This window comes from Rhinolophus hipposideros (genome assembly GCF_964194185.1).
Source record: "Rhinolophus hipposideros genome assembly, chromosome: 12".
NCBI lineage: Eukaryota > Metazoa > Chordata > Mammalia > Chiroptera > Rhinolophidae > Rhinolophus > Rhinolophus hipposideros.
This window is the reverse complement of record NC_138058.1, coordinates 62,067,864-62,095,020: the sequence shown is the minus strand read 5'-3', so window position 1 is coordinate 62,095,020 and position 27,157 is coordinate 62,067,864. Positions and strand designations below refer to the sequence as shown.

Here is a 27,157-nt window from a genome sequence, read left to right as displayed (position 1 = left end):
TAAAGAGGTATAAATTCAGTAAGTAAATATTTAATGGAAAAGTTTGGTATAACCTGGTTATTCATTTCTTAACCTTCACAAATAGCCCACCCCACTCTCCCAGGCTTTAGATATAGCTCTCTAAAGCTCTGCTGGGTCTGGATGTCAGAATGTCTCACACCACCTTCACTCCAGATTTGCTGCTGTCTCCTGTTCACTCTCAGTGAATGGCACTACTCATCTGCGTGATCACCCAGGCAGAAGGAGCTCGAGAGCAATTCCAGGCTCCTCCTTTACCCTCACCCCCAAATCCAATCCCTGAGTCCTAATGATTTCACCTTATACATTTTTGAGAAACTGTCTCTTTCTCACCATCCCTTCCACAGCTTCCCAAGTTCAGGCCTATAGCCTCTCTCACCTGGAATATATGACAGGCATATATTGTTAACTTGTTAACTTCTAACAGTAATTTTTTCTTTACTTCGCTTTAGAATAAAGCAAGTTAGAAATGCCCACAATTTGCCTCTGTTTCGATGCCTTTGTTATACTGTTCCCTCTGCCTGGAATGTTCTTCTCCAATTTTTTACTACATTCCTTCTTTTTTTGAGATGTTTAAGATGTTTAAGATGTTTAAGATATCATAGCCACCAGAGAAACTTTTCATGAATTCCTAGGTGGGTTATCTATGCTTCTCCATCTATGCTCCAACAGCACCTCAGCATTTTCATTGCACTTACCTAATTAAAAATTATTTCTTTTCACATGTCTTCTACTGAATAGTTATTTCCAAGGGCAGGGACAGTTTTACTTAGCTTTGTAACTGCACTGCCTAATATATACTGGGCATTTAACAGGTAGTCAACATTATCTTGTTGAAAGGAAGTAGTTATTTTCTAGTTCATATATTCCTGTCAAATTAATATTTCTAAAATTCCATTATCATCATGTCATGGTGCTGTTAAAAAAACATTCAAGGGTTGTCCTATAACGAAATAAAAATATCTTTAGTCTGGTCTTTTACCACAAGACCCCAAACTACATATACAGCTTTATCTTCCACCACACTTTCTTATCGATATCATTGATTCTAAACTACTCAGTCTTCCAAACCAACTTGTTGACCCCATATCTCCCCAAACCATTACAATCCATAAAAATGTTGACCTTTTAAATTCAATACTTACATAGCAACTCCCTAGCAATTAACCCATAATACTGCATGATGTTAAAAGAACAAAAAAATTGCTGTAATGGATACCTGAATGGAATGGTCACACTCCTAAAATTTGTGTATCTCCAGCAGATAAACAGTAGGGGAAAGGCCAAAATAACTTTTTGTTTAACTTATAAAAGACATCACATATGTAAGGAAAACACTAAACTTTTTTCTGTTTTACTCACCTTTTTTCTCCAGTCCAGCCTTCCTTCATCTTTCTTGGCTTGAAGCTCATTAGGACGAGGAGGAAAGAATTAGGACTCCTTTCCCTGAAAGTATGTTTCCTCTGTTAATCAAAACACTAACCGGAAAAAAGTTCTAGCTAGCCAGAATTCCAGAAAGAAATAGAAATTCCAGGAAGAAAATCAGGTGTCTTATGACTTTTTCTGTGTGACCTGACCCTTTAGCCATTTCATGGTCAGAACCATTAACCCAAGTGGTCCTACACAGACCAATCGTTTGTTTCTAGATGGAATAGTTGGCATTAACAGAAGTCAAAGGGAAAGCCTGACTACACCATCTCCAAGCACTCTGAAAATGACTGCCGCTCCTAAAGTGGGGGTGGTGGGGAGCCATCAATGCAAAATCTTCCGAAAAAAACACTTCAATGTCTTTTGCATTCTTGCATCTAATATACTGGCCTAATGAACGGAACAAGGTAGGAGGGCAAAGATGGAAGCAAACAAAAGGAATGCATATGAATATTTTTTTTAAATTTCAAAATCATTTGTAAAAATAATCTAAAAATGAAGGTATTCCTGCTAAGAGACATTTATTGGGATAACCAACCAAACTACAAAGTTTCAGGTCAGTTCTTAAAAGAATGATGTTAAAGTAGATAACATTTATTCAACTTTGTATTTATTAGTACTAATCTATACAACTCTGTCAGGCGATCTGGCTGGATGGCCTCATAAGGGAACCCCCAATATTACTCTCTTTAGCTTTTTTCCTGTTGGGCTGATGGTTATTTCCCAGAGAAGGCTCTGCTGCTCTGCCATCTGGAGATGCTTGCCCTATGTTCTATAAAAGCAGCTTTTTAGTCTCCAGTCTTAAATATGAGCAGATAGCAAAGAATTACTAACCATTTGGGGAAAAGCTGTAGTACTACACAGGGGCCAAAACAAACAGGAAAAGCAACTTAAAGGTCGGATTCTATGCAGGAAGAAGAAAAGCTAAGAAAGAAAAATTAATTACTAATATCCTCAGAGAGATGAGCTGATTTTGCATCCAAGAAACAAGAACAAAATGATACTTTAAACCTCAAGAGAACGAACATAGCTCTTGAAAATTAATTACAAAAATAAAAATTGGGAAGAAAATAGAATTTAGAGAACAGTCTGGGAGGGCCAACATCTGAATTAACAGTGGTTCTAGAAATAGAGAACAAAGAAAAAGTGAGCAAATTATAAAGAAATACCTTAAGAAATTTTCTCAGAACTCATGGACATGAGCTCCAGAGTGGAGAAGCTCAGAGTCTAACACTGACCCCTCCAACAGATATGTCTGTGAAATTCCAGAACGTGTCTGTGAAATTTCCATCAGGGCAAAAATGAAGATTCCAAAGCTTTAGGAAAGGAAAACAAAATCAGGAAAATGGGCCAGGAACCAGACTAGCACTGGACTTCTCAATAGCAACACGGGATATAAACGACAATAAGAGAAAGGTCAAGAATGCTAGTGAAGGAAGGTCCCAAGAAAACGGCTAGGCAACACCTAAATACACACCAACGCAAAACTGAAAAAAGTGAAAATGCTCTGGGAGAAATTTTCTCAAGATGAAATGCTAGAATACCTTATATGTTTGAAGGAACTAAGAAGACAGTTGGAATGCTGGGGATGAATGTAGGGACAAACTAGCAGTTAATACATAGAAAACTAGGCAAATAATAAAGACTTTTTAACAAAAAAGTGTACAGAAAAGGAAAACTAATCACAGTATACTAAATAACTCAGCTGTCAACAGTTTTTACGTAGAATACTGAATAATGATCTAATGAAAATTATAACCAACTGGGAGGATGAGAAAACAAGACGGTGGCTGTGTGTTGGGGACAGGTATGATTTATCTCTTCCACGGTAGGAAATCAAAGGATAATGGCAAAAACTGGAAAATAAAAAAGTAGCCATATAAGAATATTATGTAGAGATACACAGATTCATACTAAAATAATCAGTTACAGGTGTAGAAAACAATTGGTTCTGAGGCAAAGCATGTATTTCCAACTTAAAAATATATCTAAATTTTAAAGCCAAATGTGAAAAATTCATCCCACGTATGCACTTTTAAACTCCCAAACCATTTCTATGGATACATACAAATATAATAGTTGTAATAATCAGCGTAGAAAGACTACGACTTACTGGGCACCTACTATGTATCTGGCCTGTTCTAACTGCTTTTCTGGTGTTGACTCAAATACATATTCCTCACAGTAACCACGGGGGGCCTGCTACTATCATTATCGCCCGTCGTCTTACAGATACACGGATGTACAGAAAGGTGAACTGGCCTGCTGCACGTCACACAGCCAAGAAGGAACAAAACCAGGAGTCCAACTCAGTCTGGTTCAGCACCCAGACTATTACCTTCTCTAGTAATGGATTAAAAACGCAGACAGGAAAGTGTTCATCAGTCATCAGAGTGGATGCCTCTGGGGAAGAAAGAAAAGGAATGGGACTGGGGAGGGGTGGAAAGAGAACTTAAAGCTTACCTAAGTATTTTTTTTTTCCTTTAAAGGAAGAACTATGGAAAACTGCTCCAGATGGTGGGAACATGCCATTGTATTATTCTCTATAGTATTCTATAGGTGTTTTTAAAAAACACACACACAAAAAAACAACTGTTTAATAGGGGAGAAAAACCTGAACAAGGGCCAATGAATTTATTAACCTTAATGACAGATCAGTTAAGAATCCACACAAGACAGAATCCCAGCTACCGCTCATTAGCTATATAACCTTGGGCAAGCTGCTTCACCCACTCTGTTTCAGCTTCCCCTCCCGTTAAGTGGGACAACCAACAGTACTTGTCTCACAGGGATGCTGTGAGAATTAAATGGTTAATTCTTCAAGCAGTACCTAGCACTCAGAAGTTGGCTGCTACTATCCCTAGTACATACAGCACTTGTTTAACATCTCGTTTCTTCTTTGCCCGCTGAATTGTAAGCTTCAAGAGAACCAGGACCTTGCTGCCTTGTGCTCAGCTGTAACTCTACTGCCAAGAACTGTGCTTGGCAAGTGGTGACCTGTGGGCATGCGGAGCTGCTGTCCTTCCCCCGGAAGTTGCCAAGCTTTTTCACTTCTGGGTCTATGCTTCTGTTGCTCCTTCCACCTGGAAGGCCTCTCCCATCTTGGTGCTTCAGCTCAGGCATGAGATTTCCCAGGAAGCATTCCCTGAGGTGGGGCTACGTGCTCTTCTCGGGACACCTGGGGTGCCTCATGCGTAACTCAACTGTGACACTTGTCATATTATATTGAATGATGTGTCTGTGTACTCCCACATTATACTCAATGCTTCTGTGTACCCCCATATTATACTGAAAATGTTCATGTCTGTATACCCTCACATTATACTGAATGATGTTTGTGTGTCTGTGTGCCCTCACAACAAGCGGGCAAGGATAGTGATTAGGAGCCAGACCACCTGTATTTGAATCCTAGCTGTGTGACCGTGGACAAATTACTGTTTCTTGGCCTCTGAAATGGGGGTAATAATAACACCTACTTCTTAAGGTTCTCACAGGATTAAAAAAGTATTTGTCTTTGTCTTTGTAAAGCACTCAGAACAGTCCCCAGCACCTAGCAAATGTGATATGTGAGGTCTGATCAAAAGATACAGTGAATGTTTAAATAAAAAACAATTTGTTACAGTGAAAAACACATTGCCATTAAATCCCCCTCACTTCCAACACACTTATCCCATCGTTCTTGCCACTTTCTGAAGCAGTTCTGGAAGTCCTCTTTCCTGAGTGTCTTTACTTCACCCTCCATCATGACAACACTCCATGTCACACATCGCTTCTGGTGCAGCAATCTCTTGTCAAATAACAACATTCCGGTGTGCCCTCGTCCACCTATTCACCGGATCCGGCACCATGTGACTGCTGGCTCTCCCCTAAAGTCAAAATGACCATGAAAGGAAAACGTTTTGAATCGATTTAGGACATCAAGGCAGCCACCACACCACAACTAAAGACACTCATGAAAGAGGACTTCCAGAACGGCTTCAGAAAGTGGTAAGAAGGATGGGATTTCTGCGCTTGAAGCGAGGAAGAGTATTTTGAGGGGGATAAACGGCACTTTTACTGCAATAAACATTCACCGTATTCTGTGATCAAACCCCGTATGTTAAATTATATTACAAAAAACTCAAGACAGACCCAGTACCATGCCCAGGAGTACATTCCCTCAAATCGCTGACTGTTACACAATGTCCAAACAAAAGGATAAATGAGTGCCCAAACTATGTCAGCTACAATTAAGATGGAGAAGGGGTGGTGAACATGAAACGTGTAGAGGGAGGAAAAACATCAACGGAACATGCTAAGATTTGTACAAGTCAAGATAAAGATATTCCAGAGTGACTGGTATGAATAGGTGATAGGATGTAATATATAGGTCACACACACAAAAAAAGCCCCAAAAATAGTTCTGATAAAGTGTGGCTAGACTCTAGAAGAGCCAGATAGAGGGAAAGGGCAAATAAAATGCCAACTCTCTATGAAAACTTACCTCATTTTCCCCCTTCCTAGACAGAATAAATCGGTTCCTTCTTAGAACTCTGAACCGCAGTGTGTTCCTTCTGTTACAGCCCTTATCCCACTGGGTCATTACACACCAACCTCCCCTAGCCGACTATAAGCTACTTACAGAGAGAATATGTCACCTGTTATCACATATGCCTAGCATAGCGACTAGGACATAGAAGACCTACTGTGTGGGTAACAGGGAATTTATATAGTTTTAGAAGCCAATAGATAACTTTGCAGGTGTAGGGTATAGGGATAACATGAAGTAGATATTCAAAGATTAGCCTCTCACTTTACTGAAATTTGAATCCAGTGGAAACTAAAACTGGGAAAATAAACCTAACCTAGAAAGTTACAGCCCTAGAAAAGTTAATTGAGATTCAAATGCAACTATAAACTCCCTACTGAAACATTCAGATGCAATTTTTTCAAATGTTTCCCAGGTTTATCATCACAGTCTTCTGACACACAGGCAGACCTCGTTTCACTGCGCATTGATTCACAGCACTTGGCAGATATTACATTTTTTACAAATTGAAGGTAAGACCTTCCACTAGCAAAAAGATTACAACCCACTGAATGCTCAATGATGGTTAGCATTTTTTAGCAATAAAGTATTTTTACATTAAGGTGTGCATATTGTGTTTTTAGACATAATGCTATTGCACGTTTACCAGACTGCAGTGTATATAGTGTAAATGTAACTTGTGTGTGCACGTGACTCGCTTTATTGTGATACTGGCTTTACTGCGGTGGTCTGGAAGGGAACCTCAGCATCTCCGAGGTATGCCTGGATACACACGGGCAAAAGTAAAAATTATACCATCTGTGAAAATCAAGAAAAGCCAACTCTTACTCAAATTCAACCGGGTCCATTTCTCTGTGATTCAAAAAGTAAATAAATAAAAGTAAAAATTTATATTGAGGAATATTAGTACATTAATCTTGGGACATAAAAAAGAGACAGAAGAAATGGGCAATCTAAAAGCCAGGAACATTCTAGTCACTTAAAGTAACAAGCCCTTGAAAATTCTGGTATGCAATCTCTCTCCATATTTAAATTCTACGTACTGCTCAAAGTCTGCTGATAAACTACACGATGATGAAAGGGAAAACACTGTAAAATAAGTAAATCACACTACCTGATCGTCTTACTATAGCACAGTCTTGCAATTAGTAAAACATATTTCAGAAGTAATCCATTTGCTTCTGTACAATATATTTTAGACAATCTTCAACTGAAATTAAAACCATACTTCCTCAACACAAAATCTTTCAGCTAAAAAATACTGAGGGCTACTAAAATCTAAAGGAAACATAACAAGACTTTTTGGATGCTTAATGAACATCAGTATGTCCAAGCTGCAAAATATATGAATTAAACTAGAAAAGTAACATTGTATTTGCAGCCAACAGTAATCATAATTAAGCTAAAGAAAGACATGTTTTTCTTGTCATCTTTATTCAAGTATTTCACAGCAGTTATATTACAAATTACAGTAAATGTTCAAAATTCCAGAATTCAAAAATTAAATAATTTACTTCAAACTAATGTAAAATGAAGTCAAATGCAAAACATCAATTTAACACAATTCTAAATTAAACTACAAACCCAAAATAGACCATAGTTGATGAAGTTTACTTAAATCTACAAAGTAGACGTACATGACTGAAACCAAAGAGGACTCCCAAAGTCTAAATAATCGAATGTACAAAATACAAAAGATGCAGGTACAAGCCCAAATTCAAGCTTACAACGTGATTACAAATAATAATTATAATAACAATGGCATTCAGCTACGGGACCTGACACTGACAATACCTACTTGAATAGCACCATAGCTGAACCAACTTAATCAAAAAGTGGGAAGATATAACCACCCACTCCCTAAAAATAAAATCCAGTAAACCTACAAATACATTGGCATATGAGAAAAATCAAGTCATGAAAGGACATAAAAACAAAACAAAAAAATTAATCACAGGTGAGATTCAAGCTCAAAAACACAATTAACTCCACAGCCATCACTTTCAATCCTAGTGCGGTTCCATCATCTTCAAAAAACTCCCATGGTCCCCACAGCTGAGCATTAACTATTATTGGGCTGTGCTGCGATATATATTTTACTGATCTGAGAGCAAGGTTTTACACAGGAGCTCATCATTTATAATGCTCACAATAGGAAATAAGAACAGAGGTCAATTTGTACATAGTTTTGCCAATGCTATACAGCAAAAATTAAGAACTTACAGAAAGGTAAACAAAATTGAGTCCACTTGGATAATTTCACAAGCTGCTTTAAACTATAGAACCACCAGATATCTGTAAAGTAAGCACAACGTGTGTATAGTGTGTTTCTTTTGTGGGGAAAAAGGGGCTGGAGGAGTTGGTACAGTTTCAGCTCATTTTTCTCCCCTTGGCATTAGATTGGCTTTCTCTTTAAGACCTAAACTGTTCAAAGTGGCAGTTCCTATCATACTGAGGTTGCCTCCTATTTCTCCATCTATATCAAGATTAAAATTAAAAAAAAAAAAAAACTTGATCTTTTGGAAGCATTTTAATGCTGAACATAAATAAATTTCCTTTGTCAAACTCACTGATGGCTAAAATCGTAACTTGTACAAATTTAGTAACCTACTAAGAACATGTGCGTTTTTATTTTTCCTTTCACAAGTGCTGCTGTTACTTGAACAGAATGCTTCTGACTTAGAGTAACTGGAATAAATATTTAAAAAAAAATAGTGCAGCAAGAACCTGAGACTTGCAAAAAACCCTTTTACCAGAAACTTGCTACAAAAAATCTGCTACATCTTATTTCTTCATCAAATCTTTAAATTCTGTAACAATTTCCATCAAAATACAAAATGCTAATGTATTAGACAGTAAAATAGCCTGAACTGGTATGATGGTAATAAATACTAAAGAAAGCATGAAAATCCTCCCAATAATCAAATTCGAGGTTTCAAATAACCTCCCCTTTAAAATGGTTCATCGTTAATCGCACTTGCCCACCTTAAAAATACAGTGTGTCTACATGGGTAGCATCTTGAATTACGTGACTGAGTATCATGAAAATTTTAGACTAGGTATAAAGAAAACAAGTGGCGTTTTTCAAAAAATAAGCTAGAATTAGAAGGCGTAAAATGTCAGTGGAAATGCAAAGCACTTAGGATTACTGCAGCAGCCTATGGCCGCCGTGTGCTTTCTGCGCTGGCACCCAGCACACGACGAACAGCCAGAGACAGGAGACAAGTACCTTAGCTTCAGCATGTAAACGGTGGCAAAGTGATTACAGGACTCTGTAAACACTGTTGGTAACTAAAATACAAAAAGCTGAGGTAGCTCAGTATCTCTGCAGTAGTCCAAGACCATTCGCTCTAATAAAACCCAAACTGCATGTGTTGCATATATTGGAAAGACACACCTGTAGCTAACAGCTATAATGAGTGAAAATATCAAGCCAACTTGTCAAAATTTTCTACATTTTTGTTTAAAAATTATCTGATAAAAAAATGTCACTGCACTCCCTTTGCCTCTTTGCAACTGCCTAGATTGTGTCTCCAAATTTGTAGAAAGTTTTTGTAAAACTAGTAACCTAATTAATTATAGGTAAGTACAACTCACAGAAATCACTCAACAAGATTGAAAATGGGTTCCAATCAAAATGAATAGTTGTGAAGGTTAAGCTTATGGTAAGGGATTTAAACATTAATACTGTTATTCAAGTACCATACCAGAGCTCACTTGCAACGATGCATATAGAAAACGAATTTTATAGAGCTTCTGAAATATTTCTCTTTTCTGTCCATTTGGCAAGTTCTGGCTTTAAAATAAAACAGTAACAATTTACTATACATGAATCATTTTTCTCTGGGAACTCAAACATGAATAACTATTAAATTGCTACTGACAGAACAAAAAATGGCCACTATCTATTTATTTTCTAGTGATCATTGTCAGCAATACCAAAAAGTGTGTGGGTTTTTTTGGTGGACTGTGGATTATTTTTTGTTGTTTTATTAGGTGTTTCTTAAACAGAAACAGACCATACAGGAAAACTTACATTTTAGTATATTATGTGGCTTAACGAGTGTCTTGATTGAATTTTGAAAACAAGACAGGCATTTTATACCAAAACACTGTTTGCCTCTTAATGACACAGAGTATCAAAACTTATTTTCAAGGTTGTGACCAAGGAAAACATTCTAATTCGTTTGCTACAAATAAGCCCATCCTTTTGTTTAGCCTTATCTTTCTCAAATGAATAAAAAGGCACATTAAAGGCAGTTCTAAAGAGCCTAATCTAATTTCATCCAGTTTCTTCAGTTTCCCACCAGAATATACCATAGCCAACTCTTAAACCGGTTTCAGTCCATTACCCAGAGGAAAAAATAGAAACAAATATGATAAAAGGGGGTAGAAAGGAGAAAAAATAAGAACAGGTTGCCCACTGTTTAAACAATTCAACACAGTTAGAACTGCCCATCCAGTTTCTCGTGTTTGCTGGTCTGCTCCCTAGGACAGAAGTCTCCTGAAAAGAGGAGCAGAAGCGAGAGCAGTTTCTGTAGCACCAAAATCTCCAATCTGTGGGGTTGTATTTTTTATTTGTGGAAAATACAACATGTTTCTGAAGTTCTGTTTGGTTCTTGTAGGCTGGTTGGTTTCAGGTACCTGAGACAATAGCACCAAATTCAACAGAGAGAAAGAATGAGTGAGAGAGCACTTTACACCAAGGCTCTGCACGTAATTGGTGCAATTTGAAATTGAATGGCTCAGAAGACTGCTCTGTCAGGAGCAGATTGGAGAGGATAAACCACTCATCTCGAAAAGTTCATAGGAATGTCTCAAACATATGAACTGTTCTTTCCATCTCCTATAAGGGGAAAAAAAAGTACATATTGTCTATTAAAGGAAAGACAAGAGTATTATGGGAAAATTCACTTTATATTAACTTTCAGAGAATTTTAGATACAAGTTAAGCTTTAAATAGTTTCCTGATTATAATACCATAGCTGCTCAGTAAAACAGTCTGTCCTAGACACTTCCAAATGCCTCCTATTTTATATTTAAGCTTCTGGAGATGATGCTAGTAACACTCAACGAGTACTTATTATGCCAGGTAATTGTACTAAGACATTTATATACATAAGTAACTTGCCAGATAATAAATAGAATTTGAATGCACGTGGCCTCATCCCAGAGTCTAAACTCTTCATTATTCTCTACATTCGACTAACTTCCAAAGCAAAAGGAATGTATTCAGTACAGTAAAACTTATACCAGAAGTAGAATACAACCTACTCCCACCACTATTCACTCCAAGCAGAACTGAAACAAAAAAGCCAGAAGGCAAGAGACACTTCTGCCACCACTACCAGGAATGCAACTGATGGGATTCTGTAGATCCCCTTCTCTCTCTAAATGGGACCCCTAGAAAGCAGGGTTCCAAGTCCCATACTGAAAGATGTTTCAGTACTAAAGAGCATTCCATCCATTCAAGCTAAACAAATGTCAACAATGTGAACAAAGACGGTCTAGAATAAGAAAAAAGAAGTAAAGAACTCTAACCCACACATTCATTCAGATAGGCAAATATTAAATGTATCTAAGACATCTGGATTTCCTTTCTCCCCTTAAACATCTCCAAAGAAATTATAATCTACAGCTCTGTAGAACAGGTCATACTAACACATTATCATCTGATCAGAAAGTTCTTCTACATGATCAATCAAAACTACTCCTGCAAATGTTTCATCATATATTGCTGAGTAGGAAAAAACCCAGGTTATAAAACAGAATATACAATGTGATCCCAATTTTAAAATATATATTCACATACTTATGCACATCTAGACATTATATACATCTAGACGTTATGTACATCTAGACATTTTTAAAGGATGGAAATTATTCCAAAAGATTAACACTGACTAGTTTCCTCTAGACGAGGTGGGGGGGAGGGTGATATGGGTGATGTTTTTATTTTCACATTTGTGCTTTTCTGTTATTTCTATATATTGTATAATTATGACAATATGTTTGTAAAAGTGTGTCTCATAAAAATATGATTATAACTTTCACATGCTCTCTTGCTTTGATTCAAGTTTACACATGGAAAATAATCACATCCTCTACATATAAACCTTTAATATACTAGAAATGCTCCTTGAGAAGGGGGGCTTTGTCTTATTTGTTTTTTGTACCCCAAACCTAGCACAGTACCTGGAACTGTAGGTACTCAATAAATATTTAATACCTAGACTACCAGATAAACTAACAGGTACATGAACAAAGAGAGTTTAATAATGTCACTTAGCCATTTAGTGGGTATGAGAGATTACACTTGCTCAGATGATCTCAAAAAACAGAAGTATGGCATAATGATGTAAGTTATATGAACAGAGATCTAAGTTCATATTTTATAAGGAAGAACTTTCTTAGGGCCCAAAGTTGTCTAGAAAGGGAAGAGTGTACCTCTAAAGCGTCTAAAGAAAAGGACCCCTCTTTCACATAGCTACTTTACAGGACTAGATCTGATTAAATGAGATGACTTTTAAGTTTCCTTCCAGCTATTAATGGGCTGGCTAATAGGTCTCATTGCCCATGCCAACTCCTTTTCGTCAGCAGTGTTGCCCAGGGAGCAGTGGTAGGACTGAGAGGCCATGCCCACACGCAGCAGGCGTCGTCACTGATGTCAGTAATAAGCAAGGGAGAGGATGAGGGCTCTTTTGTGTATATGCCAACCCAGCACCATGAATTTCTGTGTTTTGATAAACAAAGAATCCCAGATTACTTATGTCCTGAGACAAAAATGGTACAGAGAGGCTTTGTTCTTCAAACTATAACTCTTAATGATTCTTCTAATCTTAAATCTTCACAATATTCTTCAGTTACTTGATAAAAGATATAGATTAAAACAGCTTTTCTTTTCTCTTTGGGACAAATAAAAGCACATATTTATTTATTCTACAGATGAACTAAGCACTTACCTCTACAAGTTGTGATTTGTCATAATCTTTACGGTGACGATAGATGCACTGACTAAGAAGAGAATATAATCTCTCAAGTTGATCAACTGCCAGATTGTTGCTTTTATCTACCAACAAATCGAGCAATTTCTAAGAAAAATTGGAAGAGAATGAAATAAAGTTTGATTTCATTGTTCAAACTAAAACAGTTATATATTCAAATAGCTAGGCAATAGACACTACAGGCTATGGTGTAACAGTGATTCCTGAGTTTAGAAGATTCTAGGGCTTATCAGTTTATTACCAAGACCATTCTTGTGTTTCTAAACCCATCAAAACACACATAACACTTTTTTTTTTAATAGAAGCCCCAAAGCACATATATTCCCAGCTAAAGCAAAAGATTATCAAAACTAGTTTTATTCAATTGCTTACAAAACATATTCAAATCTCTTTCCATTCTCTTAAAACTGGGAATGGATAAGCTTACCTTCAACCTCTCATGATCAACTATAAGAGGTGGCACAGGCTCAGATGGCTCTTCTGGAACCAGTTCCAGGCTTGTTGTTTTTGCCTGCTCTAAAATTAACTTACGATATTTCTTTACTTTAGAAGCACCTACAATTAACGGGAAAAAAAAGAAATGCACTGCAGCAAGTAAAAGTTAAGAAAACAGGCTTAAACAACTATAAACTTTTACCCACCACAAATCCTTCTTGAAATAAAGGTGTATTCTTTAAATAAATGACTTTTTGGTAAGAATAAGTAACAAATTAAAGCGAACTAAACTACAACTATGAAAGCCAAGTCATACTAGAATACCATTTAATAAATATATCCACTAAAAAGAGGATAAAAGCACTCTTTGCCTCTAAGCACTAATTTATAAACAGCTTTCACTCTCTTCATGATAGCCATCGCTTTAAAATTTGGAGCTTTCAGAATTGGAAGAAGGGACGTAAGCTAGAAAAGCAGATACTAACACAAAGTGAAGCCAACCTGTCTACTACATATCTGCCTTCTCATGTAAAACATTTTTCTCAACACTGCCTTAAATTTCTTACTTTTCTCTATTATACTGTCTAGAATTCTATTATAGATCAATATGGGTTATAACATTTTTTTCTTAAAAATATAGACCCATTAAAAGTATAATAGAGCTAGCGATCTTTTCTAGCTTAAGAGTTAATGAGTATAATCTAATCACTTTTCTCCCAACATTTTGTTCAGACTAGCTATACTGGCGGAGAGGAAGAAATTTTGAGGTGGCTGAGCGTAATTTGACAGCACCAGGCACTTTTGGGGGTAGACAGGGGAGGCAGACCATCAGGCCGTGTGCTCACCTAAGAGAAGGAATACTCTAAGAGAAGGCCCAGAGGGAAGGAACACAAAGACAAACTTGGACCCTTTTGGAACATTATACAGGACCTGGCCCATGTCAGGGACACTGAGGAGAACCTCCCTCCTGCATTAGTTCTCTATTCCCAAGTCTTTAAACAATTGCTCTCATTAATGCCTGCTATGTAGGTAAAGAACCAAAATGTTGCCTTCAAAAACATATTCCACAACACAGCAGAGAAAATTTTATATTTCAGACAGCCTTAAGAGTGAAAACCTTGATTTACAGTTCAATTCACATACGCTAGGAGTTTTGTTAAGACAACACTGATCCTCACGACTACATCCGTGGACTTCTAGAGGCCTGAGAATGTCGATGAGGAGCCACTGCACTCGGTTACCTGCCCCGACAGTTACAAACGAGAACTTCAGGTAAAGCTTTGGCACCACAAAGATCTTTAACACTTCTAAACCACTAACTGCACATAATATTAATTTAAACCTTTTCTGCAAGGCTTCCTAGAATCTCATAGTGAAGTAGCATATAAAAATATCCCTCCCCCACACCCATTCTGCCTCATAACACAGATCTCTCTCCTTTTCCCACTCTGTCCCATTCATTACTTAACCCTAGCATGATACATTATTAAAGTTCTGTCTATATAACAGCCCAGGATAAATATTGCTGTTAAAACTATTTTCTATTACTAAATGTTGAAGAAAAAGAAAAAATCTCAACAGATAGTATTTAAGAACAGTACATCACTCTTTATCCATGAAAAGAATTCTAAGATTTTGAATAATACCTACCTACTTCCTAATTCTGCTAGAGGGCTCAAAAACCTGGCAGCAAAAAACTTTTCCTACCTACGTAACTCTAATCCCAGGCTAAAGCTATACATATTCTACACAGTTTAGAGAGCACAATTTATATATACAATATCAAGATAGCCTACCATAATAAGAGTAACTGTTCAGGAAGAAAACGTATATTGAGCAGGGTAGAGCTCTAACTCACCCCACCCTACTGTGAGCTAAAGAACACAGTCAACAAAGCAGGGCCAGAAACCCTCAACTTCCCCTTTCTGCTGCTTCTTAAGAGAATCACAACCATACGAAGTCGGGAGCAGAAGAAGGAAATTTCACAATGAGGGCTTTGCTGCTTTCCTCTACAACTGGCCTTATAAAGCAATGGAGCCCCTTAGACTACACATCCCTCAGGGTCAATTAGCAGTGATTGCCTGGAATGAACATACCTCAGTATGTGCCAGGTACCAGGAGAGGTGATAATAGACATGACTTATGTAATCCCTGCAGTGACACTATTCTCAAGTTTAATTTAAGATGAAAAACAGGGTTGGAGAGTACAAGTAATTAGCTCAAAGTCACACAATTAGAATGAACAGGAGTGGTAATTTAATGTGGGTCTATATGGCTCGACTATACCACACTGCTACAGTACCCACGTCTTCTCAGACCATCCTCACCCCATCCCACCCCAATAATCTTCTGTTAGAATTCATCTTCTTTACACCTGTGTACGTACTCAGGTTTTAGCCATGAATCCATTATGACAGGGACGACAATCAGCTGGGAGCCAGAAATGTAAGCGGCCAGGAAAGCAACGCATTCTGGACCATAAGCCCTCCGAAACTTTCACCAAAATTTAGTATGTGGGTGTATACTTTTCCAGGGCAAAGGGATGAAAAGTTTAACAAATTCTCAAAGAGGTATAATTATTTATCAACTATTGCTACTGGAGACCATACAAAATATGCAATTAATTAACTCTGGAGTTTAAAACTTCAGGTGATTTGTTAAAACATTAGCTCTACCTTCTTTATCCAGTTCTGCATCTTTCACCTCCACCTCGGGGCCAGGTTCTAACTTCTCATTATTGCTACATTCCAGTGCCTCTAGTTTCTCAGGATCATCTTCATGATTTTCATTCGAAGTTTCTGGTTTCTCTTTTGATGGGTCCTCCAGATGAATCTTTTGTTCAGAACTACATTTATCTCCACTACTACAGAAAGAAACTACTTCAGCTTTGCCATTCTGACACTCCAGAACTGGTATTCCTTCAGAACTGTCAGTGGAGGCCTCACCGTTTACACAGTTTCCTTTAAGGAAAGGCTCTTTCCTAGATGTCTGCTCTGGATTTAGAGAACTGCTGCTGTTGACGAGTAGAGATTCATTTGAACTTTCCTCTTCAGTAGATGCAAAGTTCTCCTTCGCGCCCGCTCCACGGTTAAGCCTCTGCCCCTGGTCCATGTCCATGATGTCGCACGACGATTCATCGTTGGTCATAGACAAGTCTCCGGTCTCCTCTCCATTCTCTTCATGGCAGTCAGTGCTTACCTCAAACTCTCCATTCTCTAGCAATTTCCTGCCCTCCGTATGGTTCTCATAGTCTGCAAATTTGGTGTCCTCTTCATCTTTTTTTAAATTATTGACTTTCCTTTTCTTAATAATTCCTTTACCCCACTGTGAGCGCCGCCTTGATTTTCTCCGAACTCGAACTATTTTACAAGGAAGGAAAAAAGATATGTAGAGCTTGGAGTGTAATACTTGTTTTACAAATGTACACTAAATAAGACCTGAAAGAAAGCAAACCCACACCGGTGTAACACACAAGCAAAAACGACTTAGCTCTTGACTTCCCTGCTGACTAATCCTCACTGCTACAGGTGGAATGGATATGAAGTCAGGGAGGAACTCTGAAGAATGAGAAAAATTTTAAATGTATTTCCTACAAGAGTTTCCCCAGCATTAATTTTTTCTATTACCTTAGATTCTACTTTATAGCTGTTCCTAATTCCTAACATCCAGAGGCCAAGCATTTAGGGAATGACCCCATTACCAGGCTGCCTGGAAGGTTTGAGGTGACAGTCCTAGATTTCCACCAAGAAGGTGAGTGTTTTGCCACCAAGATTACCCAAAAGCGCCTAAACCATGAAAAGAAATAAAGGCATGATCCAGTATATCAAGACAGAATAGTTATAGGTATCCCTACAGAGAAACTTCCACTGTCTCTGCTTCCCGAGGAATCATCCCCAGTTGATATGCTCGTGGACAGAAGCCCTAAGACAGTTACACGGACAATGTGGTTAGAAAACTGTTCGTCTCCTCCACCACAGCAGTTCACCTAGCAACATCAACTTCTTGCAAAGTTGTTATTTGAAAATATGTAGAAAAATGAAACCCACCGCTATCATGGTGGCAACAACAACATTAACCAAATATTGAAAATGAATATTTGGTCAGTTATGTGAAAAGGGAGACCTACAAAAGTTATAAGGACTATACTCTTAGATGCTAGAAACCACATGAGTTTTATGAGTAGCTAGATGGTACCTCCAGGTAATGACGGGCCAGGAATCTTTAATTTCCCATGTATGTATCAAAGGTATTTGGTTATACAAGTCTAACTCACTGTCCCTTAAATAAGTAAAAACTTAACACTTATTTTGCAATTTGGGACAGATGCCTAAATACACTTAAATACAAAAGTTATCAAAGCAAACTAGTTAAGTTAGAGACCTATCCCTTCTGGTGCCTAACACAAAATTCAAAATATTAGTTTGTTAAAATCCATCAGGGTAAAAATAATTCATTTTTTTCCAAAGGTATAAAAGTAATTCAAGTCTGGCTTAATTTTTTAAAAGACAATAAATAATTTTAATATGTCAAAGTTGAGAAGCTTCTTTGGCAAAGACATTTTAAAAATCTGAAATGCAAATATGAGATAACGAAGTGTAGATTGCTTAATCAGTTTAAAAATTGCTTCTGAAAGACAAATAGAAGGGAATATGGTCTTATGACAACCCTTGTTTCTTACATTCCACCACTTACTATGAACTTGTGATCTGTCTACTTTTTTCATCCTTTCATTTTTAATCTGTATTGAGTTTCTGTAAAGACACCAAGGTATTCACAAGAAATGGACAAATTTTGTGTGTATATTTATATATATGTAAATATAATACACACACACACATATATGTATATTACTCTTCTTTCTTATCTAAGAATAAATCTACTAAAGGTTTCTGAAATCATTTCCAAAATTCAAGTTAGTCGCTTGGCTCAAAATACACTGTATCTTCAAAACTACAATATCATTAGAATCATCTCTCTACTCCTTTCCCCCCACTAATTTCCATTTACAATTTACAGTTACAGGATAATTGGAGAAGAAATCTCTGCATGAGTCAGTTAAAAGTTGTACAAATGCTAACGTGATGGCATTCATAAGCATCCCATTAACTGTATGAAAAACGAATCCAGTCCACACTAACAGCGAAAGGAAAGTATTCAGCTTGCTCTTTCTCTAAAAGATGGAACTGTTAGGTTTTTACTACCTAACAAGTCACTCCTGACATTGTGGCCTCACTTATTTTCCAGCCATGTAACCAAAAGTACAAGTGGTTCCCCTTTTCTTTCCTCATTAAGCCACGGAACTCTCGAGCACGAGGCTAAGTTCTGCTCAGTCACGAGCCAGCCCGGTAACGATGTGCAGTACACTGTACACAGGCCAGGAGGCCTACTGAAGCAAGTTTACTTTTCTAATGCTGTCATCCTGGCTAAGAACACAGAAAATGTTCTCATTTGAGGAGAGGGCAAACTAGAGATACATAACTGTTTCTAATATAACTATTTCTAATGGTTAGTATGTTTTGGTAAAAAAGAAATTATCATATAAGCTCCACAAGAATAGGGATTTTTGTTGTAGTCACTGCTGTATCTCCATAGCACCTGGCATGTGGTAGGAGTATATATTTGTGGAACTAATCTTTAACATACCACTTCCTTTATCAGGAGTGCTTTGCATGAAAAGCCCATTTAGAGGCACAATCTTTAGTCAGTTTTTATAGCATCTCTGAGATTGTTTCCAAAACTAAGACCTTAGGAAAGCAACTTTGCATTAGGTACATTTAGATTTATGATTTAAGTAAGTTAATGTAAAACAGACACATGATGAGTCACATATGCCATCTACTGGTAAGAGAAAACAAAACTCACATTTGTAGACTAAAGTAACATTTTCACATTTAAAGAAAAGTTCAACTGCTTAAAGCCAATATTCAATGTGTTTTAGTAAATATTTGTTTCAGGTGCAGAGAATGCAAAGAATTTTAAGGTTTAAATTAGAGTGTTGTGTTATATAATCCAGGTCACAATCTGAGGTACACAATCTGAGTCCAAATAACTTTAATCAGTTTCATGGAACTAAATGCACCATAAGTCCTTCAAAATTTTCTCATGTATGAGAAAAAACATACTTTTCTAATCACAACTTATCACAAAGAGAACAAGCGGAAAAAAAATAGGTATGTTCATGCATTCAAATTTGATGACACTGGTGAAGGAACCTATTGTGGCCAGCTTTACTGACAGCTGGAAAAGTATTACCTACCACCTTTACACCAGAAGTACAACCTGTACATCCAAGGATGGCTATGTTCAGTGAAATGTAAGTACTACATTAGAAAGATGCTATGTTTCTTAACATTTGTCTTTTAAAATTTCACAGATCACCATGAATGAGGAAAAATGAAGAAAACCTAGGCACTGAATATTCCCTCTCTAAATATATCTCACTTAAACAAAACTAGATAAAGAAGGCTGTAGGCTGTACAGATTTTTCAAACTGAGTACAAAATATTCTCTCAGAAAAATCAACTTCTACCGTCAAATCAGCCACTCTCTTAAGTCAGAGTTTTCATTTCCCACCATATAGAGAACATCGGGCACAGCACACAGCAAGGGGTTGGAGCTGGAGACAGGGGTGGTTAAAAAGTCCATTGGCTCTACATCTCTATCCAAAAAAACCAAAGTTTAAAACTAAAAAAATTCAAACCCAGTTCAATTACAACAGTAAGTACTGAATGGGGATAGACAAGATCAAATAAGGCAAAAGAAATACATTTCTGATTCAGCGTCTTACCCCACAAGCTCTTCACCTCTGAAAAGAGAGAAGATTAAAAGAGCCATGGGAAAGCAGCAGTCCTCTGGTTTGTGTACCCAGTTTCTGAGAAATCGGTATCATTCTCAGTTGTTCCCACTACTGGATAACATGATCTCAAATACTCACACGCACATTTATTTGCAGAGTTGTGCCAGACATCCATGGGGCTTCTTGGTTTATGCCGAAATGCCTCTTCTACTCTAGCTTCTGTCTTCCGAGCTCCAGTACCATGAGGATTTATTTGTTCTGCTGTTACCGATAAGCCTGCAAGCGGAAGATAAGCAACACCTATTTAAATATTCCTCACTACATACACCAACAAGGTTTAAAAAAAAAAAGTCTGAAATACGGAACTGAGTTTTAAAGCCATTAATTATACTTGGACAGTTCGTAATTTGGATGAAAATTGTATCTTTTGTTTTAAGAAGAGAAAGAAGCTAGATATAAAAATCATAAAAATAAAATAACCCGGCAGGCCATGATTACCCTTAATTCCCAAAGGGGCCCTATGTTTACTCATTTTAATTTACAAAGGGACACATTTCACAATTTTATGACTATGGGACAATAAGTGACTATGGGACTGTCTAAAAGTTATGATTTCTGCCATCTTAGAATGTGTGTTTATCGGGCCAGTAAACTCCATTAACATGAACTGTTTCCATCTGCTATTAGCTGCCTGTCACATCACAATGTAGTAAATTTGTTTTCTTCCACTGATGTTCGTAAGAGTAACCATTCCATCTCAACTTCCTCCACTAGATTTTTTCTATGTGATCCTTCAATGTTGCTGTTTCCCAATAATCCCTTTCTTCTTACTCTAATCTACATCTTCCACTATAAAGTATCATTCATGCCTTCAGCTTCCATTATATAACGGTAGCAATATACAATAATTCCCAAATCCACATCTTTAGCCCAAACATCTCGTGAGCTTCTGATCCACATAACCAACTGCCTATTTGATATCTCCAACTAGGTATCTTAAGGATAGGTCAAATTAAAGATAACTGGTTTATCTTTCCCCACGAAAAAACTGTCATCCTTATATTTTTCCTTATCTCTATTGGTGGTATTAGCATCTGCTCAGTCATTGAACCAGTAATATGGCAGCCAATTTTGACTCTTCCTTCCCCTCACAATACCCCCCAACCCTGCAGCCAGCCACATCTCTGTTATATTAATTCTGTCTTCAACCCCATTTCACTCTGGACTACCCCAACAGTTTTCCCTCCCAACAGCTTTATTAATGTAGAATTTACATAACTTAAAAGTCACTCATTTTAAGCGTACAATTAAATGATTTTTAGTAAATTCACAGACCCATGCAATCACTACAGCAATCCAATTTTAGATAACTATCCCAGGCAATCACTAATCCACCTTTTGTCTCTAATAGACTTGCCTTTTGTGAGCATTTCATATAAATGGAATCGTACAATATGTGGTCTTTTGTGACTAGATTCTTTCACTTAGTATTTCTGAAGTCCATCTATGTGGTGCCGTGTATCAGTACTTTGTTCCTTTTTATAGCTGAGCAGGATCCCATTGTATAATATACCCTGTTTTGCTTACCATTCACCAGCTGACAGGCATTTGGGTTGTTTCCAATTTTTAGTTATGAATAATGCAGCTATGAACATTCATATATAAGTCTTTATATGGGCATATGTTTTCATTTCTTTTGAACAGATAGATTCCTAGGAGTATGGTAAATGTTATGTTTAACTTTTTAGAACTGCCAAACTATTTTCTAAACTGGCTCTAAAGTTTTTTAACAGGTCCCTCATCCTCCTAACCTCCACACTGAGACCTTGCTATTTCGTGCTGCCAAAGCAATTTACCAATTCATTCCACTGCTTAAAATACTTGAATGACTCCTACTGACTATGGCAATGGGTCTCAAACTTTGGTGTATAGAAAAACCTCTTGTACGGTTTCTTCAAGTGCAGATTTCTCAGGCTTACTCCCCTCAGAGAGTCTAATTCACTAAGTCTGATGCGGGTAATATTAAGCACACCATTTTGAAAAACACTGGCCTATATAATCAAGTCCAAGCTCCTTGGCATAGCGTCAATTCATTCAAGCATTTACAGCAAACCTATTGTAAACAGTTCTAGGGACTGCAGTGGAGCCATGAACAAGACATTCACAGCACTAAATAAGGAAGAGAGAGACACCAAAAAAACGACAAAATGCCAAGTGCTAAGGCGACCACAGCCTAATTAGATCAGGTAACCAGGGAAGGCCTCAGGGAAGGAAGAAGAAAAGCCTCTTCATCATTTCAGTGTCCTGGATCCAGCTCACCTCTTGAGCTCTATTTCTCACCACTCTGCACAGCTTCAGCAATACCAGTTTGCAGTGCTTCTAATATACCACAGTATTTCACATCTCGGTGCCTTTACACACGCTGTGTGCTGCACTTACAAAGACTTCCTCCTTCTCTGTCACTGCCACGCTTCCTCTCTCCACTAGACAACACTCCTGTATTCATTCCCCAAACTCTGACCAAAAATGCTGGGCTCCCCACCAAGAGGTCTTGCCTCTATCCTATACACATACTTCAACCTGTACATATTCCACACTGCACTTGATTCGTTTTACTTTTCGCTCTCTCTCCTACTAAAGTGCGAGTTCCTCAAGATAGGATTTTTAGGGAATGAACAAACCACATTTGCTAATTCTGTGTTTATATTAACAAAATTTGCACATAAACTTCAATAGGGTAAAAAAAAAAAAAAAACTATTCCTAAAAACTTTTAAAAAGTACTAGTATTGAGTGTAAACTCATGAAAAATAAACCCTCTTCAGCTATGAAAGCCTAATTAAATCCTTTAAGAATAGAAATCAATAATTAACAAAGATATACTGCAAAATAATTTTCACTGAGAGGCATTTTATTTCTGCAAGTTGCACTGTCATACTAAAACTTTCCCAGGAAATAAAGTTTTTAAATATCTTTAATAATTTACATGACACATAGTAGTATGAGAAATTAAGTAAAGGCTGTGCCTCAAAATACATTATTTTCACAATACCAGCAACCCTACAGAAACACTACTCAATGACATTCAATGACTCTTGGTCTTCAGCAGCAACTTCATTTTTATAACTTACCTCTTTTTATTCTTGCTTCTTTTATTTCTTCGCAGAGTTTATTAAATTCTGGATCCAACTCAGCAGCAATGATGGCATGTGCAGTGTCCTTCAGGGTACAAGCCCTGTGCCTAATTATTTTATCTGTTAAAAAAGTTAGTATGCATTTATTATACAAATGAAATAACATTAACAAAGAGAGTCTTAAAAAGAGAAGTAAAAGAATACAAACATTTAAATAAAACTGCAAAAAGCATTTCTGGATGAGAAACAAGTTCATTTAAGTGACGAGTAAAAAAATAAATAAGCTACTCAATCAAATTGATAATTCTGCGGAAACTGTACTTTAGAACTTCAAAATACTAAGAATATTTAATAAATCATTACCTCAAAGATACAAGGCTTTATTGTATATTTTTGAAAACAAAAATGTATGATTTTCAATAAAAATTTTTAGAAGATTTAGAGGATATTCGCCATATGCCCAGCACCAGAGGTGCCATGGAAGGATACTGAGAATGCAGATAATCTTGCATAATTTTCCCCATAAGTAAACACTGGTCAAAACTGTGCTGAAGAATATAATATATCCTAAGTAAGGATGACCTTCAAAAACCATGACAGAAACAGACAAATACAACAAGACACTCTAAGCTAACGAATGCAAGATGGTATATAAATTGTAGGTAGATCCAGGTAGACCTACTCCCTTCTAAGTAAACTAAACCTAAAATTGGTCCTAAAAGAAGAGTCTCTGTTTTAGACTATTCCAGAAGTCCTCAATCATAAACAATACAATGTAAACAGTGCCCTCTAGAGCTGTGTAACTGTGAGATATTAGGAGTCAAGTAAAATATCAAAGTCCCTAATTTTGTAACAGTATCAATAACCCCAACCCAACATCTGCCTTTTCATCCCTAGTAAAGGTAAAAAGTATAAAGATATTTTATTTATAACTTTTCTTATTAGAAAGTCATAAGTTATTGTGGAAATCTTATAAAAACAAACATGCAGTACTCAAAGGACAACCACTGGTGTGTTTCCTTCCAATACATTTTCTCTCAACATTTATTCAATAAATATTGATCGACAACTGTACCGGGAACTGAGCCAGGTGATGGTGACAGGGTGGTGAGCAAAACAGGTATGTCTCCACTTTCAAGGACCTTTTCCAACTAGTATAGGAAAGAGGTGCTGACGAAATAATCTCTCACACACACATAAACACCCACAAAACCCCAGAATAACAGCTATGATGAAAACCTACAGGATACTGGTGTTTGTGCCAACTTAGACTGGGTGAAGTCAGGACAGGCCTCTCTGAAACAGGCATATAAGCTGAGACTTGAAGCATACGTTGGAGTAGCCACTGACAGGGCAGAGTAAAACCAGTGCAGGTTCAGAAAAGACCACGTGAGAAAGTTCTGGAGTAAAAATATCTTGGAGAATTCAAGAAAATAAAAGGTAGCCTATGTGCTTACAACACAATTAAGCAAGAGGCAAACAGGAATCCAATCATATTTAAAGGCTTTTAGATTTTATCCTAAAAGCAATGAAGCAACTGAAAAAATATGAGCAGGGAAGTAACATAACTTAGATGAACATCTTCAAAAGACCTTCAAGTTTAATTATGTACTTTATTTTTCCTTGCAAGTCTTTCAGTTTTTGCTTCATGAATTTTGAAACTGTTATCAGAGGCATAAATGTTTAGAAGTATTATATCTACTTAATGATTATGAAATAAACTTCTTTATTCTAGGTAATATATTCTTGGCCTGAAATCTACTTTGATATTTATATAACCATACCAGCTTTCCTTTGCTTGGTATCGGTATGATAAGTCTTTCTCATACTTTTCTTTTAACCTATTTGTAGCTTTATACTTAAAATAGGTTTGTTATAAAGGAGCCACATTAGCGCACCAGGTAGTGTGTCAGTGTCATAAAGTGGATTTCTTATAAGCAGCATACGGTTGGGTCTTGCTTTTTAAAAAAAAAAAAAATCTAATTTGATAATCTCTGCCTTTATTTGGGATGTTTAGGCCAGGTATCAGCAAGTTTTTCTGTATAGGCCCAGATAGGAAATATCTTAGACTTTACAGGTCATGAGGTCTCTGGCACGTACTCAAAGCTGCCCTTGTAGCACAAAGGCAGTCCGACAATACAAATGTGTGGCCGTGTTCCTATTAAGAAAACTTCATTTATAAAACCAGGCAGCCAGTTTGCTGATCCCAGGTTTAGACCACTTACTTTTAATGTGATTTATGTGATTATCAATATGGTTGCTATTTATTTTTCTACTTGTCCCACATGTTTTGTTCCCTTTTTACTCTTTTTCTCACCACTTTTGGATTGCGTACTTTTTAATGATTCCCTTTTATCTCCTTGTTGGTTTATGTGCTGCATGATTGCTAGCCCTGTGTGAGCTTCAAAGACTATTCCTTCTCTTTCTCTGGCCTCGGGTGGTCTCCTCACGTGTCTGCGCTGATCAGCGTTCAACTAATGACTGGACGAGGACCTTCTGCAGCTCTCCAGAGCTCTCTCCAAGCAGCTGGCATCTTCCTGGTACTCCGCCTTGAGAACTCTGCCCACCATGGCCTCCGTACATTCCCAGCTCTGTCTAGTTAGTTAAGGGAGACTTCCATGCCTGGGTTCTTCCTTCCTGTGCCACAGTCTGGAAACTCTCCAGGCACCTACAGTGCTCCACTTGTTAGTTTCTCATCTTTTGGAAATTACTTTCCTGATATCCAATGTCTTCACAACTGTTTTTTCATATATTTTGTTCAGCTTTTTCTTTTCATTGTTTCAGGTTGGGAGGTTAATTCAGTACCTTTTACTCCATCTTAGCCAAAATCAGAAGTCTCCCGATATTCTTTGTTTTGTTTTTTTTTAATTTATTTATTGGGGTGACAATTGTTAATGAAATTACATAATTTCAGGTGTACAATTCTGTATTACATTATCTATAAATCCCATTGTGTGTTCACCACCCAGAGTCAGTTCTCCTTCCATCACCATATATTTGATCCCCCTTACCCTCATCTCCCTCCCCCCACCCCTCCCGATATTCTTTGAAAACTAAACTTTAATGGCTGTGCAATAATCCAAATGTGGATTGTTGTACCTCAATTTTCAGACTTATTGCTCTACTGTTGAAAGTTTTAAGTTGCTTCAAATTTTAGCTGCTATAAACAAAAAACTACAATGAACACCCTTAGAAGGAGCTATATTTTCAAACTAATAAAACATGTTTGTAGCCCATGCAATACCACCACTGCCACTGATTTTCCACCTCAGCTTGAAAAAAGCTTTAAAAAAAAATAAAAAAGGTAAAATTAAATATAAAGCCATGTACCTGGCACATTATCACTGTAAAATAAATCAATGGTCTTTATTTATTTATTTTGCTTTTTTAAACACAGGCAGCCTACCTACGTTCTATCCTCAATAAAGGGGGTGGGGGGGAATGAATGAATGAACGAACGAACAAATGGGGAAAAAAAGAATTCCACAAAATTTCCTACCGGTCTGCAGGACAAGGAATTTATTTAAAGAGCATCAGAATTTTATGAGTGAACAACACTTTTTCACGTGCCTAACATTGTTATTCTTTTCAATGTAGAACAGTGTCTGAGTTCATACGTAGCACTATTCATAAGCTTACAGAGTATTAGGAGGTGTCCACGTCTTGGCTCTTCATCTGTTTGGAGGATTAGGGAGTCATCGTGGACCTTTTTAAGCACGTGATGAAAACGGAAGCACACATGCGTACAATTCTGGATGTGGTTGTTCAGACTCTCACAGAGACCATACTCAAAATCTTTGCATTAAAATTGTGCAT

The 27,157-nt window shown here is 37.2% G+C and overlaps 1 protein-coding gene across 1 annotated transcript in view; it reads right to left on the bottom strand.

The window, feature by feature from the left end:
• Positions 1 to 7,399: 7,399 nt before the first annotated feature.
• Positions 7,400 to 27,157, bottom strand: part of ATAD2B (ATPase family AAA domain containing 2B) — a 112,841-nt gene continuing 93,083 nt past the window's right edge. The window contains exons 23-28 of the mRNA XM_081068856.1: positions 23,339 to 23,461; positions 20,348 to 20,485; positions 16,089 to 16,772; positions 13,406 to 13,533; positions 12,937 to 13,065; positions 7,400 to 10,820 (exon numbers count right to left, since the gene is read on the bottom strand). Coding sequence (XP_080924982.1) covers positions 10,779 to 10,820; positions 12,937 to 13,065; positions 13,406 to 13,533; positions 16,089 to 16,772; positions 20,348 to 20,485; positions 23,339 to 23,461 — 1,244 coding nt within the window. The 3' untranslated portion in view covers positions 7,400 to 10,778. The remainder of the gene's footprint in view (positions 10,821 to 12,936; positions 13,066 to 13,405; positions 13,534 to 16,088; positions 16,773 to 20,347; positions 20,486 to 23,338; positions 23,462 to 27,157) is intronic.